Below are 19,651 nucleotides of genomic sequence, written 5' to 3'. Positions count from 1 at the left end.
ATAAAATGTTTTGCTTAGCTCTCTTTTTAAGCTGTGAGTTTTGGGTTTGGATAAAAGATATGCTGAACCTTTGCCACAAGCAAAGTTAAGTGAGTAAATTATAAGATGTGACCTTGAAGATGACAGGTGGAGACAGAAGAAATAAAATCAAAACACGCCCAGTTGTTTTCTTCCCTCCTTATTCTTGGATGCTGGTTGTTGAAATGGAAATGAGACAGCTTTACTGCAATGGCTACTCTCCTGATTCCTAAGATACAAGTTTTTAAATCCCTGTATTATTTTAAAAAACATTCTAGGAGTGTTTATGCCTTTTACAAAGGGCCTCAGACAGTGGCGGTAACAGGGTTTTCTCTTTTTCAGTTCCTTCTTCTACCTCCACCTGCTTCCCTGCTTCTTCTGCTTACACCCGTCATCTTGGGATCACTGCAGGCAACAGAGTGGTGCCAGAGCTTGTGCAGGCAGAACCTCCCTCTGAGAACCAGCAATGGTAAAGCCGAGGGTGGCCTACCAGGGGATGTCTATTCACAGCTGTGAAGCATGCATCCAGAAGGTGTATACGCCACTGTATGCCCAGGAATCTTCCTTTGGTTTCTCCATTACTGGACTGAAATCGCCAGTTTGCGCATCATTTCTTATTGCTGATTTTTGGAATCTAATTCTCTTCCTTTCCAAGGTTGTTTGTTGAAGATTAGTTACCTCATTTATACTCAGAAATGCTTCCTTCTCTTATTTCTACCACGATGTTCTGCCCCTCTGCTATGGACCCCTTCTTAGTCACACTCCTCCTCTCCCCATGCTTCAGCCGCAGCACACACTGCACACTTCATGCCCATTCGAGTAGAAGACTTTCGTCATTTGAAACCCAAGAGATGATCTTGGGTTTCAAATCAGTTTAACCTGTGCTTGTACAGTGGTGCTTAGTAGCTGCGTGACCTTGCAGGAGAGTAAACAAATAATTTCTTCTACCTTCTTAGGTTCAGTATCTTGGGTCCTATGAGTTAAACTGGCAAAGGGAGGATTAACAAGACACATAGTTTATTACATAGGCATATGGAAGCTTTCATAGAAACATAGTGAAGAGTCCAAGAAGTAGCTGGAACCCGTGGCTGATATACCATTTCAACAAAGAGCAACAAATTTGTGAAAAGTTCCAAGACAAAGGAAAAGAGGTTTAGGATTTTAGGGGTGTCCAACAGTGGGGAGATAAATCCACGGGGAAACCAGTGGAAGGTAAAGGTTGTCTACCAAGGTTTGTGATGTAGATCCCCCTTGGTGTCATCGCTGGGCTGATTAGAGTCTGCAGTCACCTCCAGTGCAGGCAGATAGGAGGACAGCGAAGCAAAGGCCTTTTTGAAAGTCTGTTGTTTCTCTTTTGCCTTTAGCTTAAAATAATCTTTTAATCTTTTAAAACGTGGTATATTTTTTGGTGGTGTATTCTGATTGCCTTCAACCATAACAATTCTAGGTTCCTCAGAATTATACTCTGTTAAAAAAGAAAGTAAAACCTTGTGTAATTGTGGGAATAAATATCTAAATATCTCTTACCACTGTCTTCACAAGGCTGTTTCCTTCTCAGTGTTTCTGTGCAAAGGTGCAAAGGTCCTCTTTATTCCTAGCGTTTCTGAATTTATTCTTCATTTTCCTTCCTCCTGTAATTTTTTTCCTCTTAAGTTAACTTATCCTTCTGGTGAGAAGGAAGAAGAAGCTGAAGAGGGGTAAAGACAACGAAGTGGTGAGAGACTGAGGAAGTTTAAATGTTTATCATTTTGGTCCTGCTCCAAAACATATAGAAGCCATATTATAACCTTTTCCTGTAATACCCCTTTATCTCTGGTTCACCTCCATTTACTAAGAACGCAGTTCTATGAGTCTGAAGACCCAACCCAGATTTTATACAAGAACCATAGTTGGAAGTAACTTTTCTCACCCTAAACGTGCATGGAGATTTTTCTGTCTTTTAATGTTATTTGTTTATTTATTTGTATTGTCCTGACCACTTTTCACATTTTAGGAAATATTTCAAGTTTCTTGTTTAGTTGACTCCTGAAACAACCTCTCTCTTAGTGTTTTACGGCATGAGAATGAGATAAATGATTGTATTTAAGTGGCTGAATTCAGGTCTAGAAATAGAAAGATTATATTTAATTAATAATTATGAATGGGTAACATCCTTGTACTATTACTATTTTACCAATACTAAAGGTTGTAGAAGAAAAAAATACTGAAAGGTTAATTCGTTCTTTGGGCCCATGCTGATTCTCTACTGGCCACTTAGGTTGCCCCTTGTGCCAATAATTTAGCAGTGTGAGAAGTGATTATTTTTCTTACATATCTTCATGGGTTCTTTGCCTGGTAGCAATTCTGATAACTCCTGATTTAGGCAGAATTCAAATCAAGAACCTTAGGCAAAGCTGCTATGCCATCACTAAATCTGTGAGCCCCTTATCTTCCAGTTTGGAAGTTTCAAATGAAGTTCTTTTCTTTCTTTCTTTTTTTACAACTTCACATACACTGTTAAAGCAGACTATCAAAATTTGACCTTTTCTTGAAGTTTTAGAAATTGGATAAAAGGAAGTCAGGGAGTGATTTCATTTTAGCTGAATTTCCCATAGGAGGGCTGCAGAGAGTTGTGGATATCATTTGATGGGAATGAATTCATGATAATCTATAGTTTAAAGCTAGAAAAATGTACCCATTTATGGCAGCCAGGTGTTGTGTGAAAATAGGACACTATACTATACATCGCTGCTTTATTTCTTCAAGACGTTCTGTGAGTTGTCTTTTGCAAAATACCAAGAGCACATCTGTACTTTTTACTTCTTCAATGACCAAGAATAGTATAGGAAAAGGAGAAGCCAAAGAGCTTACATTCTCCCTCCATGGACATGAACTTGGGGAGGAATGATTGCTGGAGGGAAGGAGGACACTGGGTGGTGGGGGGCAAAGGAAAAAATGTGGGACAACTGTAACAGCACAGTCAATTCAATATACTTAAAAATGACCAAAGGGGCAGTATGCCCTATATTTAAGGAGAAGAGAGTACATAGTTGGTGACAAAATAGATATATATTTTTGAAACTAAACTATGATTCAGTTATCTAGAAGGTTAGCTTATAATTGCATTTGTGTTACTATAATTGATTCCATTTGAAAATTGTAATTTTGCAAACAGAACTAACTTGCTCCTTCCTTACACCATCGCTTTCGTACAATTAAGTTCATATGCATGCCTCAAAGGGGAAAAAATGGAAGGCATGTCTTTCTTTAACTGCCTATCTCTGTCTTATCCTAAATTTGTTTTCACGGTGATTATTCTTCTGAAGGAAGGCAAAGCATGAATGATTTTCCTTGTAACATAAAAAATGTTGACTTAATTGGTTTTAATAGTTGATTCTGTTTTCTGATTTCAACTCTTTTTCCTGACAAGCTCCTGTTTCCTGTTTTCCAGCCCGCCTCCCCATCCTGGAGCTTGGCAGGAAGACATGAAAAGACTGTTGAAAAAATTGCCTCATGCCTCTAGCAGTCTGTGTTTCACCTTAACGGTTAATAATTACTTGTTGAATGAGAGCTTAATTTTCCCTTCTATGTAAGACTTGAGATGTGGCAGAAAGCAGTAAGTTGGAGATGGTGACTTCTGAGGACAATTAGGAGTATCAAAGCGGTGCACCGAACACCTGTGAGCAGGGAGGAGCTAGGAAGAAAGGGACAGATACAGGTTGTGCCGACTGGGAAACCTCAGTTAGCCATCCAGATTCACTGGATTAGTGAGATCCGTGAGTTTAGAGACTAACCCTTTCTTTGTTCTTGTTGTCTTATCTCTTCTTCATCTGGCACAGTACCTGGCACGGGGGCACAGAAAACTGCTATTAATAAGCTTGTGATTAATATAAACAGAAATACTGTTCTGTAAATGCAAAATTGAATTAAATGATTCTCTTTATAATCTCTGAGATATTTTAAGTTACTCCATAGTGTTTTGAAAGATGATTCTCTTTTGATAGACAACATGTTCATATTTTAAAAATGATAGTAAAGCTATCTGGATACTTATTATGAAGCCAAACAGCAATGTTAACCATTTACTTATTTTTAATCTTCAGTGGCACAGCAGTGCTTCACATTTTGTAATAAAATATTTCATGATGCAGGCAGAAGGACTTTTACATTTTCTATTTTGGGATGAGAAGTAGGATTTCCAATCAGTACAGCACCCTTTAGAGTCACTCAACTGATGCTTGTGTATTTGGGGGAAAAGAAACGAAGAACATGAAGAGATTTCCTGAGAGAGTTAGAGTGAACAGTGATTAAGCTTACACCATAAAAATCACCATTTCTGATTAGTTCAGTTCAATTAATTCCATCTATCTACCCATTCCTTAATTCATTTATTTAATCAAGCATCATTTATTGAAAAACCTATTTTGTGTTGGGCTCTGTGCAAAGCCCTGGAGATACAGGGATTAAATACGCCATCAGAGAATCCATAGTCTGGTGGTGAGGACTGGGCTGTAACTGCAATAGCCAAGGGCAGTGCAAGTGTTATGCTTGGGAACTAGAGGCACACAGAGCAGGCAGCTGGTGCTACTGTAAGTCACAAATGACATGATAACCACACACATGGAAGGCAAGGGGGTGCCAAACAGAGACAGAAACATGGTCCTCACTGAAGTTGAAAATGTTCTCTGCCCTCAGGGAGCTAACAATTCTCATTTCCCTTAGTTTTGATGCATATCTTATAGACAGTCAGCCTTGAAGATAGCTTTAGCTCTGATGGCTTCAGTAAGTTCTCTCTCTGGTAATAAACACTGTGTGTGTAATCCTAGGTCTCCAGTTGCTTCTAAGATTCCTAACTCGTGCACTTCCATTTCCTCTGCTAAAAGACCTCATCACTACCATGATTTTTTATTTTTGTGCAGTGCTATATTCAAAAGTCACCTAGAAGTACAGCAAGAAAATCCAACCAACTAATGTTAAGTTTGGTGACTGTGACATGCTCATAAAGTTTTCAATATTATCTATGAAATACTATAAACCTGTTTGTCCCAAGAAAACCTATGCATGACTGTTTTAATTAAATCTCTCAAACCAAACAGGTTTCTGCAGGATATAATCCAGCCATTCAGGTGCGAAAGGCTGGAACCTATTTGCATATTCACAACCCTGGTAGGATAAAATAAATTTCTTTCTGACTTGTCTGGGTTCTGCAGATACTACAAAAACTATTGTATATTGAAGCATTCTCCTAAAAGACTAATTTAGGGCAGTTCTAAAATATTATAACTGTGAAAATAGAGTGTAAGCTCATGGGGCAAAGACTGTTTTAATTTTGGTTCTCTTTAGTGCTTTGAAAGTGCTGTGTCGGCCTAAAGCTCCTTATAGATATGTAAATAAAAATGAAATAATTAGCTGAACTAGAATAAAGACAACAGACTCTTGCTTACAAAAAAACTTTTATGATAGAAGAAATAACCAGATTTTAGAAGATGCAGCCATTGGGAAAGCATGTTCTGGAGTCTGTAGATCTAGTTCATTTTCTTAGGCTCATCACAATGGGAATAATATTTGCTTCAAGTCCAGCAATGACTTACCATTGTGGAGCTAGAAGCACATCAGTAATTCAATGCATGGCGAGTAGAGAGAGTAATTATAACTTAAGAGCTACCTTTTCAGTCACTCATGGTGGGGCAATGGCAGAACACTAAGGATGGGGAAGGAACGGAGAAGTGGAATTTAGAGAGGGATGAAAAAGACACATACCTGAGCCTGGCATATTTGAGGGGACTACTCTGTGCCCGCTGACTCTCAGAGGAAAAGTGGTGGGAATTTCTTTACAAGTAAAAAACTATGACAGTGTTAAAGGCAAAGTGCAGATAAAACCGTGATGATGAAAAGAAGGATAAGAAAAACATAGGTGGCTGCCATCTGTAAAGCATAGCCTGTTTTTAAGATCTGAAATGCAAAAAGCAATTATCTGCTGAATAGAACAAGGGCAGATCAGCAAGGACAAGAAGAAGGGAACATCAGAAGCCTGCGGGGCGGTCAGAGAGGCCAGGACACAAAATGAGTTCCAATTAGAGCAGGTCACAAAGGAGAAGGAACAAGACTTTCATAACACATTTGAAACAAGAACAAGGCGAAGGGAAGTACTGACTCCCCAGTTAATAAGGCTGGAAAACAAATAACGTGACACAGAGAAGGCTTGGGTTTTGTCTAGCTATTTATTTTTAGATCATGACCAAGAAAGAAATCATCTATAGTAAGAGACTAAATGCAACCCACAAATAAAGGCTCAGAGATAGTTATTAAATGAAATATCAAGCAATTAAAATTTTACTCATTAACTGTAGTAAGCAGTGAGATAGAAAAGAATATTCTTTCAGAAGACTACTTTTCATGAGTTTTTAGGACTTGGACAAAATTTCACAACTCAGAGTTTTGAGAAAACTTTTGGGAGAGATCACTCAATATTATCAGATAGCTGAAGATGAAATTATTGTAACAGATTTTAAATGGAGGAGGTACTGAAAATATGTATCTTTAGTCAAGTCTCTTTTCATCCTAAGAAAGGAACCTGACCATTCATCTCCAAATCAAATATTCATGTCTTAATTAGTAATAAACATAGGCTTATCATTAGAAAATTAGGTGAACTAACAGTTTTTTTCTACAAAGTTACTGTGCTTTAGGTTAAATGGAGATGTGTCTGTATTTATATTTTCTTTACAGTATTTTTTATTATAACAGTGCAGAGGATAAGCCTAACTATAATGTTTTATATTTACAAATATAAGAATATCTGAAAATAATGTGATGGATAGATGGCCCCCAGTCCCTTCAGAATTAAAGAATTTCATTAAATATTTATTAAGCCTCCCAGGCAGATATTTAGCCAGTTTACTGAGGAGCTGAAGTGATTAGAGTAGTAAAATGGAATGGTTTTGTTTTTCTAGTCTTCTGCAAGCACACTTTGTGTCTCCCTTTATAGCCTTAATTGGAAGAGATAGAAGAGTGTGGTGGTTAATGGCGAGGACCTGAGCTATCTGGTCTCGGCACATGCTACTTGTATGACTTGGGGAAAAGTACTTAACTTTTCATGCATTGGTTTCCACATCTGTAAAATGGGAGTGATCGTAGTGCTTCATAGGATTATTGTGAGGCTATGTTGAATCACTCTTTAAATCTGTTGAGTCACTCTTTAAATCTCAGTGACTAGTTCATAGTAAATGCTCAATAAATGTGACTACAGCATTATCTCAGTCAAATTCCACATTCGTCCAGGCATGTTCGGCTATTAGAATGTCAATCCAATATTTTAAAAAGCTCTAATCTTGTATCCTATCTTCTGCCTATTTAGTGTTGACCCTAGATTTTAGGAAACTGTTTGAAAGAAGAAGTCAATATCTTTCAGTCTTCTTTTAGGTTCTAACTCTTCTGGTGTCAAGACAAGCATTTAGGTTCTGGGGGGAAAAGTCAAGAATTCCCATGACGAAGGCAGACTTGGGCTCCTGCCAAGTAGAAGGGATTGGCAGGGCAGGTAGGAGGAGGAAAAGCAAGAACTGTGATGGCAGGAACTCTCACTTGGCTTACTCATGTGGTCTCAGGGGAGGTTGCTATAGGAATTTCCAAAGCACAGTTACCTGATGTAGATTCTGGCTCCTCTTTGACATCTTTGAAACTCTTTCGTACTTCCCTTACTTCCTGTTAACTTCCCTTACTTCCTGTTAACTTCCCTTACTTCCTGTTAACTTCCCTTACTTCCGGTGAACTTCAGAGTTGGGGTCTCCTCAAAAGGCGGGCCACAGTCCTGGGATGGCACTGACTAGAGAGCCAGGATGCTATTTTTCAGGCGGTCTCTCAGCAGTCACATCATTTCTGTGAGAAGTGGAGGGAATGCAGGTTACCCCACCCACCCTCAGCCTCAGCCGCCTTGTTATAAAGACCTGAGGTGACATGTAGCACAGCTAATGTGACAGCCTCTTAAGAAGCCACAGTTATTGGCAGTTGTTTTTAAAACACAGGACACTCAATATCTACTTGGTCTTAGCTGTGGTGCTAGACATCAATTCCAGGGAAACAGGAAAAGCCCCATAGCAGCTTATCACAGACACAGATCTGTTCATCTGAGGCCTAGGCTACTGACCATAGTCTTTTAACTTTAGAGATCCTCTCAGTGTTCCACCACCCCCTACCCCACCTCCCTGTTGTTGCTCAATGTGAACATTCCTTGTTTAGGTACCGTGTATCTGATTTATCACTCTCCACCTTAGAATCTCATGAGTGAAACTCACTTTTAATGACATTTTTGGAATTTCCATTAAACACAAGTGATGCAGAATGAGTTATATGGGTAATTTCAAAGATTACAGTCTATTACAATGATCCCAGCCCACACATATGTCTGAACTCCATTAAATATGCTTGAATGGCAGATATTTCAAAAAGATATTTATTTATTGGATTTATGGGCCAGAAGAATAAGATTGGGGAGGTTCCAGTTACTAGCTGCACTTCTGTGTTCCTGGTCCCTCTCACACATGTGAGACCGTGGCCGGGTGAGGCATGCGTGGTTGCTGCAATGGAAACGGCTCCTCCTGTGCTACTGCTCGGTTCTTTCCATTCATTACTTGCATCTCTAGGAGAGATGGGGCCCCAGGTCATCACCTTAATGGCAGACATAGAACCTTGGCTGGAGCACCTCAGGAAACAGAACATAAACTTCTCATAATGCTCAGCCCCAAGCTTTGTCGGTTCTAGTTAAAGCCAGCTTTTTGCCGGTTCCTCTTCCTAGGACTCTTACGCTTCAAATAGGTGGTTTTATCACCGGTTTACTTTCTTTATCCCAAGATTCATGTGCCGGAAATAAGATCTGATACTGTATCTTATATGAAAGACGATGTTTAAGGGTTCAGAACTTTAAAAAAATATGGCTTTGAATCTTTCCTTCCTTCCTTTATTTTTTTTTAAACAAGAGGGGAGCATACCCATGAGGAAAATATCTAATACAGACTGAAATCCACTTTAGCTTTTGAATTCTAATTGCCAAGTTTCAGTAATAGCAAAGGAAACTTTAAGAAGGCATTGCCATTTCTTCGGACACTTCCCTATTAGTTCGTTACACCAACTTTCCTCTGATGTTGGGTAGTAGTCCTTTCTCAATTTAAGTCTAGTATGAGAAAATTGGACAATAACACTTTAATCCTGGAGGACTGATTTCATTAAAGATCTTATTGTGTATTGGTGACCCAGCCTTGCTGCCTTAGTGTGGCTCAGAGATGACACTGATGAAATTGCTCCTGTCATTAGACGTCAGGCCTAACGCAGTTACAACTCCCGGAGGCGTGAGGAGAGCTGAGTCATGTCAAGGGACTCCAGGTGAAGAATTAAAATTCTTGGTTTCTACCAGTTCAGAAAGCCACTGGGATCCTCTGGGCCTCCACCCAAAATGAAGCTCAGGAGTTCTTTTCCATAGCTATTACTTTAGCCTGGGGCTCAACCCAAAATTAGTCCTGTACTTTGTCATTTGCATTCCCCAATGAAACACGTAATACTTTAATACTAGTTAACATTTATTGAGTAGTTACAATGTGCTAGGCATTGCGTTGATCACTTCTTGTGCATGATCTCGTTTAATCCCCCCAACCCTTTAAGGGAAGGAAGTAATACTTTATATGTGAAGAAACTTGAGGGTTAGAGAAAAGAAGCATCTTCCTCAAAGCCTGAAAGTTTATGAATAGTGGGAATCCTTGTTGGCTTCATAGTGTACATTTCTTTAAAAAAAGATTTTATTTATTTTTAGAGAGAAGAGAATGGAGGAAGAGAGGAACACTGATGCCTGCATGCTTCCCAAGGACCTGGTCCGCAATACAGGCATGTGCTCTGACCAGGAATCGAACCTGCAGCCTTTTGGTTTGCAGGCTGATGCTCAATCCACTGAGCCACACACACCAACAGCAACAGAACACACATTTTTAAACAGACTACTAATCTTGCAATTAAAACTATTTAGACTGTATTCCTTATTTCTTTATCAGTTTGATTATTTATTACGGAGGGACATGGTCAGGCTGAAAATTGAAATGATAGGTTTTTTGTCTACATTGCAAAATATTTCTGGACTGTGTTTTTCTGATAGCCCAATAATCTTCATTTTAGATTTGAATGCTATTTCACATGTCAGAGATCTGGGTTCTCACATACAACAAGTTATCAACCTCATGGATAATGTTACTTGTTTAATGAATTCAGTTTGCCTTCTGTCTTATTTTTCTGTTTTTGCATAGTTTTGTTGCTTCAGTTCTGATCCTGTTGACATTTTCTGTTTTTTGCTCTTAAGGCGCCGTCAGGACTTGATCTTTTAATCTTTGTCTCCTGGTAGTTTGCTCTCTTGCCAAACTTAAGTATCTGTGTCAGTGTTGCTAACAAGTGATTTATTTAGTTTTTCAAATGTATTTTATTGGTTATGCTATTACAGTTGTCCCATTTTCTCCCTTTTACTCCCCTCCACCCAGCACCCCCTTCCCACCCCCATCTCCCTCACCATTATGTCATGTCCATGGGTTGTACATATAAGTTCTTCAGCTTCTCCAGTTCCTATACTTCTTAATCTCCCCCTGTCTCTTTTGTACCTACTACTTATGCTTCTCATTCCCTGTGCCTTTTCCTCCATGCTCCCAGCTCCCCCTCCCTGCTGATAACCTTCCATGTGATCTCCATTTCTGTGATTCTGTTCCTGTTCTAGTTGTTGCTTGTTTGGTTTTTTTTAGATTCAGTTGTGAGTTTGTTGTCATTTCATTGTTCTTAGTTTTTGATCTTCTCTTAGATAAGTCCTAACAAATGATTTAAAATTACTACCTGAAAATGGGTCTGTTGTTAATAGGGCGATACCAAATCGAAAGACAATTCTAAGAAATTGCCAGTTTATCTCTTAAAGAAGTTGTTTAATCCTTTTATTTACCTGGAATAAGGGTAGACACTACCATTAGTAACATGTTGTACCATTCCCTGTGATGCAGTCCCACCAGGCACCAAGTGGTTCACGTGGAATATCCCATCAACGTTGCTGTTACCCTAGGGCTTCACTTTTTCCTAGTTATGTTCTTGTTTGTGACACAGCAGCAGCTTCATTGGAAGAGAAGAATCAGATGAATCCATACTTTTGTAAACCAATCAGAGAGAAAAAAGAAAGAAGAGGGGAAAGATCATTCTTTTTATGAGCTGACTAAAAGCAACTTCCCTTTCTAGTGCTCCCCGAATCCCTGAATGAACCTGAAGCCTTGGAGTTGCACAGAGTAGGTCTGGGCTGGTCTAGATCTGCTAATGTCTAGGCATTTTTAAAGCTGCCTTAGACTTGTCTCATCATCATTTTACAGCAGGGATTTTCCAGGATATATTCAGATTGGGGGGAGTAGTTTTGTGTGCACTAACCAACTGCATAGGATATATGCTTCCTCTTCTCCTATGCATGTTTCTTAGAGCACGTTGATAAGTCGAAATAAGAGCAGGTGCTAGGAAAAGGTGCGGGCACTCATTGGGAGGTGTGTTGGAGAAATGCGGTTAAACAAAGTTGAAGAGTTGTCTTTCTAATAGCACATCACAGAACCTGAATATACCGCTGTCTAAAGTAAGTCTCCGAGGCAGGTTAGTGAGAATGTGGTTCCTAATATTTTCCCACCAAAACCTTTTTCAGAAAGTAACAATAGAGATGTGTGTTTTTAGGAATACTCTATGGAAAAGAAATGCTATTGTAGAAATAGATATTTGAGTAGCCCCGACCTGCTTGGGTACAAAGTGGCATATTCCCTCTGCTAGCGTCAATCTGTAATAAATATTTCTACATTTTCTGACCCATTGTAATTGTCAAAACCATTTCAGAAAACAATTTGACAGTTTGTGTAAAGAGCCATTACAGTGTCCATAACTTTGACCCAGTCATTCCATTTAAAAATATACCCTAAAAAAGAATCTAAAATAAAGAACATGATGTATGACTTTATTTTTTAGTGTAGCATTTTATTTTTTTTAAGTTCCTTATTTTAAAAATATTTTTAAAATTTATTTTTAGAGAGAGGAGAAGGGAAGGAGAAAGAGTGGGAGAGAAACATCAGTGTTTGGTTGCCTCTTAGGTGTCCCCTACTGGGGACATGGCCCAGGAATGTGCCCTGACTGGGAATCAAACCAGCGACCCTTTGCTTCATAGGCCTGTGCTCAATCCACTGAATTAAAACGGCCAGGGCTAGTGTAGCATTTTTAAGCAAAACATTATGGTACTGTAAAAAAACTTAAATGATTAAAGATAGGTAAGAAAATTATACTATATAAAGTATGAATTATGATATAAGCATTAAAATGATGATTATAAAGACTGCAACCCGTAGTTGTCTTATCCTGGTGATTGTAAGTAATGCTGCAGTGAACATAGGGGGCTTATGTCCTTTCAAATTAGTGTTTTGGGTTCCTTTGGATATATTCCCAGAAGTGGAATGACTGGGTCGAAAGGCAGGTCCATTTTTAATTGGTGGAGGTATTTCCATACAGCTTTCCACAGTGGCTGCACCAATCTGCATTCCCACCAACAGTTCAAAGGGGTTCCCCTTTCTCCACATCCTCACCAACACTTGTTGTTTACTGATGGTAAACAGCTTGTTTACTATTATCAATTACTATTGATAATAACCATTCTGACAGGCGTGAGATGATATCTTACTGTGGTTTTAATTTGCATTTCTCTGATAAATAGTGACATTGAGCATCTTTTCACATGTCTGTTGGTCATCTGTATGTCCTCTTGGAATAAGTGTCTATTCAGGACTTTTGCCCATTTTTTAAATTGGGGTTCTTTTTTTGGTGTTGAGTTTTCTAAGTTCTTTATAAATTTTGGGTATGAAATCTTTATCAGATGTATTGGTGAATATGTTCTCCCATTCTGTGGGCTGTCTTTTTATTTTTCTGATGACTTCCTTTGCCATGCAAGAAGTTTTTGTTCAATGTAGTCCCATTTATTTAATTTTGCTTTTGCTTCCCTTGCCTAGGAAGATATATCTGATAAAATATTGCTATGAGCAATATCTGAGATTTTGTTGCCTGTGTTTTCTTCTAGGATTTTTATAGCTTCAGTGTCTAACATTTAAAATATGATCCATTTTGAATTTGAATTTACATGAGAAAATAGTAGTTGGTCATTAAAAAGGGAAGTTTGCCCTTTGTGACAGCATGGTTGGACCTGGAGAACATTATGCTAAGTGAAATAAGCCAGTCATAGAAAGACAAATATTATATGATTTCACTCATATGTGGAATCTAATGAATAAACTGAACTGAAAAGGAATATGAGGACAGACTCATAGATGGAGAGCAAGAGACAGCTGGTGGTGGGGAGAGGTTAGTGGTTGGAGGGATTGAGCAAAAAAGAAAAGGACTCATAGACGTGGACAACGGTGTGGTGATTGCTGGAGGAGGGAGGGGTGAGCATAATAAATGGTAATAAAAACTATAATAAATATTAAATTTAAAAAGACTGAGATCATATGAAAATCCTTAGGAGACATCGATAAAAAGCAAAATACAAAATTACATATACAAAATGATTTTAAAATGACAAAAGAAGCAAAGGAAAATATTCTCAAACAAAAGAGAAAAATGGTAATAGCAGTTATGTTTTGCGAGGCTGGTAGGCTTGTTCATGACTTTCTTCTATTTTCTAATTTTTAAAACAATGTGGGTACAGATCATGTGTCATGAAAATGTACAATTGAAACATATAATCTCATTAACCAGCATCACCCTAATAAATTCAATAGATTAAAATAAAAACCGTTGTTTTGTAATTATAATAGTACAAAAAGATTTTTTGCCAAATAACAGATAAATTGCAGCAGTTAACCTCCTTCTGCATTCAACTTTGACTTCTGGAAGAACGAGATTTGTTCATTTTACTTACAAGGCCTGTTCTTTTCACCCAATATAGGCAGCCTGCCTCTGAAGAGTGAGGGAATTCCGTCAGCTGCTCAGGGTTGCTCCGCTCAGGCCTTCACTAACACAATGGAAAGGTTTCAGCACAAAACTAATTATTTGTACAGTCTAAATGCAAAGACCTCAGTGTCCTGCTTTCTGTGCTCTCTATAAGCGATCAGGTGATAAAATGCAAAGGGAAGAGAGGCCGATGCCAATGTTTCTTTTCATTTCATTTATGTGAGCTTTTTTTTAATCCCCCAAATGAGCTCTTCAGTGTCCAAAGGTATTACACACAGAATTTTTAACATCCTTGTTATTGAAGTAAAGGGGTAGGGGAATCAATGATAAACATCCCATAGATGGAACACATTTGATTTCAATTTGGGCCAGATTATGAGTCATTAAACCCATTGTGAGGCTTTCTGCAACTTGCTTAATCCCTCACACTCCTGACTGCTGAATAAGCATCCATGACTCAGTTTTCTGCTACCTTTTGACAATTTTCCCCCCACAGTGTATGACTTGTCATTTGAAGATGCACCAGAAAAAAATTTCAAAATATATCCACATTCTATTTAACAACAGAAAATTGTCTTTGTTAGTTTGAGTTCTGAAACAGTGAAATAATAAGATTGAATCATTTTGTAGTAATGCAAGGCTCTCCTGGCTTGTGGTCCTGGGAATATTTGATTGGATATTCATAGACCCTTCTTACTCTTCAATTGAAAATTGAAATATAACTTACTAATGTACTTTGGATATACAGTTTTCAAAATGCTCATATGAAACTCTCTTCAGAAATTTCTCAGTGACCTTGGCTATATTTCACAGTACTCAAATCTCTGTGGGGAATATTTTAAGGACAAAACAAACTAATGGTATTTACCTCTAAAGAAATCAGATATATAATACTGAAGTATGGTATAGAATATGTTCAACTACAAATTAAGAGAAGCTTAAACAATGAATAGTTAATGTATCTCCCATTTCAAGAGGTCTGGGGTCAGGCATCCAGGACTGGTAAAGCTAAGGAACATCTCTGAGAACCCAGGCACTTTTAACTTTACCCCTTCAGCATCCTCTTCATCCATGGTTTTAAAATGGCTTTTGCACCTCCAGCTGTCTCTTCTATATTCTAACCCAAAAGATGACTCACAAAGTAGGATGAGTCAGTGCCTGTGTTAGCAAAGGTTCCTGGGAATCTTGTGCATACTTCTGTTCGTGTTCCATAGGCTACGACTGTGTCATAGGGCCAGCACTGCATGAACGCTTTCTGGCCTGGATGGAAGGATGAAACCAGACAGGGTTTAGGAGTAGATTTTGAGTGATCTTGTTTGTAGTAACTGTCACATACCTCTTTAGAGAACCACTGAGAACCATAAAGTCATCACAAATGTTTTTCCCAACCCAAATTAGATGTTTCAAAGGTCAAACACTATAGTTAGGAACTTTACTCTCATCCATCAACCATGTGGCCCAGTTCTTAGCAGAATTGTTGCTGGATGAGGAGGCAATAAGAACAGATGAACTATTGCAAGCTCTGACAGGGAGCACTCATAACCAGTAAACCAAAACTGAAATATTAAAAAATACTAGAAGAAAAATCTTATGGGACTATTCAAGTCATGGGGCAGCCTGTATTCATTTAAAGCAAGTAGTTCCATGTTGTTAGTATTTATTTACAGTAAATAATGAATGTGACAGTGACCTTTGAGTTCAAGAAAAGCAAAATCATACCGAATATTTTTTCTCATAAGGAGGTGGTAGAAAGATATGTCTTCTATGTATTTATAGTTGAAAATGTGACATTATGTAAAGAAGAAAGCTTTGATAGACTGAAACTCTGAAAACTCTGATATCTAAAATATGCTATGAATTAGGAAGTGTCCCAAAACTTTTAGATTTTGCTAGTGTCTCTCTCTCTCTCGCTCGCTCGCTCTCACTCTTGCTCTTGAAATTAAATAGTAAGGGTATTAGGGGGGAAATCTATGTGATCTACCTGTGATCATTTCATAAAGAAGATTATTTATAGTACCTAAAAAAGGGAACAAACAATTTTAGAATTTAAAAAAATCTTTAAATTGAGGAAGACTTAAACTTTATGAAAAAACATTACACTTGTCTCTCTCTCTTTTGTTTTTTCATTTTGGTGCAAATGAGCACAAAACTCTGTAACAGATCAGCACCAGGAAACACAGACCCATTGTGAAGGATTTTTAATATCTGGGATTTGCTTGTGTTTTCCACCTTCTGCCAGAATATTTGCCCACTGTCCATTACATGGGTGGAGTGAGTTGTACATCATAAATTATTTCCATTCCATTACTGAGGTAATCATCTAGCTTTGGAGACAAGGCAAATACTATACATACCATCATTACACTATCTTACGCAATGACAACTTTCTATCCACAGTAATTTTTACTGCTGAGACCAGAAATGGTATCACATTCTGTCTCCCCACAATGTTTAGGAAGCCACATTTAATCTATTGGAGCTGACACGTAAAAATCCTTTTGTTTGTCTTGAGTTAGGTACTATCCCCAGAATGTCTTTGTTAAAATGTGCTTGTTACATGGAAGAGGAGACTTATTGACACATTAGTTCAGATTAACCAGCTGTTATATGGAATACCAAGGGAATAAAAATAGAAATCAATTCTATTTTAAAGGCACCGGAAGGAAAGCACTGGGAATGGAAGAGGGACCTCTAAGGAGAACAGGAAGGCCGCCTGGGGGAGGAGGTGAGGGCACTATCGGACGCGTTGAGTTGAGCTCCTGCAGTTCCCTGTTCAAACTCTCCCAATGGCTTTTTATGTGCTTGTCAAATTCAGTCTGGATCTCCACCAAATACACTGCACAATATATAAATGCTGGCAAATCTGTCATTAATTTCAGAATATTGATGTAGTTACATCTCTGAGCTTTGATGTGGCTGTTCTTGAGTGTAATTATATATAAGTAAAACTAATACAAGGATATTGTGGATGTTTAGAAATGTTAACCATCTTTCAAACATTACCTCTTACAAAAGTTCTTTCCAGAAATCCCCTTTCCCCCTACTTCTTAAATAAGATATAGGATTCTTTTACTGAAGTGGAAGAAATATGTTGTAAAACAATCTTTCCTAGGCTTCTAAGAGAGCACCCTCAGGATTAATACAAACCACAGTGCTAAATAGCACAACTTGGAAGTGGTTAACCTAAGATAGGACAAAATCTAACATATATGCTTACTGAATTATAATTTTTCTTTTAAAAAGTGATATAAGTAAAAATAAAAGATAATAAAGGCTATTAGGCATGCAAATCACCCACAAATGCTGCTGTACTAATACAAACTCATTGACATTTTGGTGTGTTTTCTCATTTCTCTCTAGATTGTCATTTCATATTCATTGATAAAATAGATTTCTATTTTCATTCATTTAACAAATATTTATTGCCTGAGTTCTACATGTCAGGTACACTATGCTAGCCAACTATGGGATCAGATGCTTATTGTGACTTAAGATGATTTTATACTATATACTTGCATTATGTGCTTCATAGTTTTTGAAACCTCATCCAACATACATGTACTCAAATGGATAAAATATTTTTGTCTGTTATTATTAGTTTTTCAATGAATAAAGATATATATATATTTATTTTAGCACTTTATTCATACTGACATATTTTTCCAAAAGTTCAGATAACCATATGTACTTTAACTAGAAATGTTCCAGAAAGTACACCTTCATTATACTTTGTCTTGTATTTTAAATTGTCATATTTTATAGGTTAAAATATGCTATACCATCACCTTATCAATCAGTCTTGTTTGGTTTCTAGTGAGGGTAGTGTTTTTAAAATGTTTGTTAAAGTTGGGAATTGCCAACCTTTGTGACTCGTCTCTACAGAAGTTCTGTGTCTGCCTACTTAGTGATTTTCTTATTAATAAGTGTGTTCTCTTCAGTAAGGGTGGCGATGTGTTATACTGCTATATTTTCAAACATCACAGTTTGTTCTTTCATTTGATCTTTGTTTTTGTAACATGCAAAAGTTTTTAAAAATTTGGTAAAGACAAACTCGTTGATTATTTTCTTTGTGATTTTTCTAACGTCTTATTATAAAACTCTGCCCTTCTTCATAGATTTCATGAATATCCAATTCCAGTTTTTCAATAGCTTATTTTAAAAAAAACATTTTAATCCATCTACATCTATTTTTGTAAATGGTGTGAGCTGAGGCTCTAAAGACATTTTCCCCAAGATTGCTTATCATTTATTTAAGCATAAATTATTGAGTAATTTTTTATTCAATACTTCAGTCCCTTGTGATGTGCGATGCTCTGATTCTGATTCAATATTGTACAGAGAATACAACTACCTCTAAAAACTACTTTAAGTTTAAATTTTTTAAATCAAAAAACTTTTTGAAAATGCAAAATATTGTGATATTTATTTCTATGCAGGATACACAGGGCAGACACTTTGAAATGCCTCTCTGAGGAGAGAACACCAAAATCATTATGAAAGCAGCAGGCACAGAGTATGCTTGCAATATTTTCTTTGCAGACAGAGCATGTAGATCAGCGTACAAGTGACAGGCCAGCCTCAGTTGTGTCGGACTGTTTTTAGCAACATTAATGAGTCATTTCATAAGCATGAATGTGTACAAATATTTACCTAGGAGGTTAATAGGAGTATTACTGATCATAACTTAAAATAGAAATTAAACTCCATTACTAGGAAACTTTTTACATAAATCATGGCACTGTCTTACGATTATTAAAATATCATAGAATAAGCTCTGGCTGGCGTGACTCAGTGGATTGAGTGATGGCCTGCAAACCAAAGGGTTGCCAGTTCAATTCCCAGTCAGGGCACATGCCTGGGTTTTGGGCCAGGTCCCCGAGGGGGTGTGAGAGAGGCACCTACACATTGATGTGTCGCTTCCTTTCTCCCTCCTTTCCTTTCTAAAAATAAATAAATAAAATCTTTAAAAAATAAAATATCATACAATAGTCATAACATGGAAATATTTGTGGAATAGTATTAAATTAATCAAATTAAACTGTTTATAAAAGAGAATGTGCAATGTGATCTCATATTGGTAAAACAGCATGCATACAGTATTATATACAAATGTATTATTTTCTTTGCTCTGTAAAGTAGAGGTAAAAATACTTGAAAGATATCTAACAACATTAAGGAAGATTACATTGTCACCATGTAGATAGATTTCATGCTTACATAAACACACTAGGGAAGAGTAAGCAGCCATCGACAGTGGTTCTTTCCTGGATTCGCTCTGACTTTTTACTATATATAGACAATTAGTATTAGGTGAAATTACTTTGGAAAGGTTGACTTCACAGCACAGAAATGGCAGATTTCACTTTCTTACAAAACTAAGTTTTTGTTCAGAAAGGAAAATATAACTCTGGCCCCAGGTGCTACTGTCTCTGTCCCTTGGCTGTGCCATTAACAAAGTTGAGTGATAAAATTTGGGAAACCATTCAGATGCTGTCAAACACCTGCAAAGCATCATGCCGCTAATTTGTAAACTCTTCAGAAGAACAAGGGAAGGCTCATAAATAAAACCTCAGGGCAAATGGCTATCTTGAAGTATCTTTGCAAAATCCTTTCCTTGCTCCTTTTGCCTCATTTTCACATACCTCTTAGCCACTGGGTGGGGTGGGGCGGGGAGGGGGACAAC

At 37.6% G+C, this 19,651-nt stretch overlaps 1 protein-coding gene across 1 annotated transcript in view; it reads left to right on the top strand.

Moving 5' to 3' along the window:
• The first annotated feature begins 228 nt into the window (after positions 1-228).
• The window catches only part of LOC128626259 (EGF-like and EMI domain-containing protein 1), a 203,190-nt gene continuing 183,767 nt past the window's right edge, over positions 229-19,651 (top strand). The window contains 1 exon segment of the mRNA XM_053657730.1: positions 229-487. Coding sequence (XP_053513705.1) covers positions 229-487 — 259 coding nt within the window.

This window comes from Artibeus jamaicensis, unplaced genomic scaffold (genome assembly GCF_021234435.1).
Source record: "Artibeus jamaicensis isolate MK-2021 breed Jamaican fruit bat unplaced genomic scaffold, CSHL_Jam_final scaffold_474, whole genome shotgun sequence".
NCBI lineage: Eukaryota > Metazoa > Chordata > Mammalia > Chiroptera > Phyllostomidae > Artibeus > Artibeus jamaicensis.
Note: the sequence above shows the minus strand (reverse complement) of the source record. Positions and strands in the feature narration are given on the sequence as shown.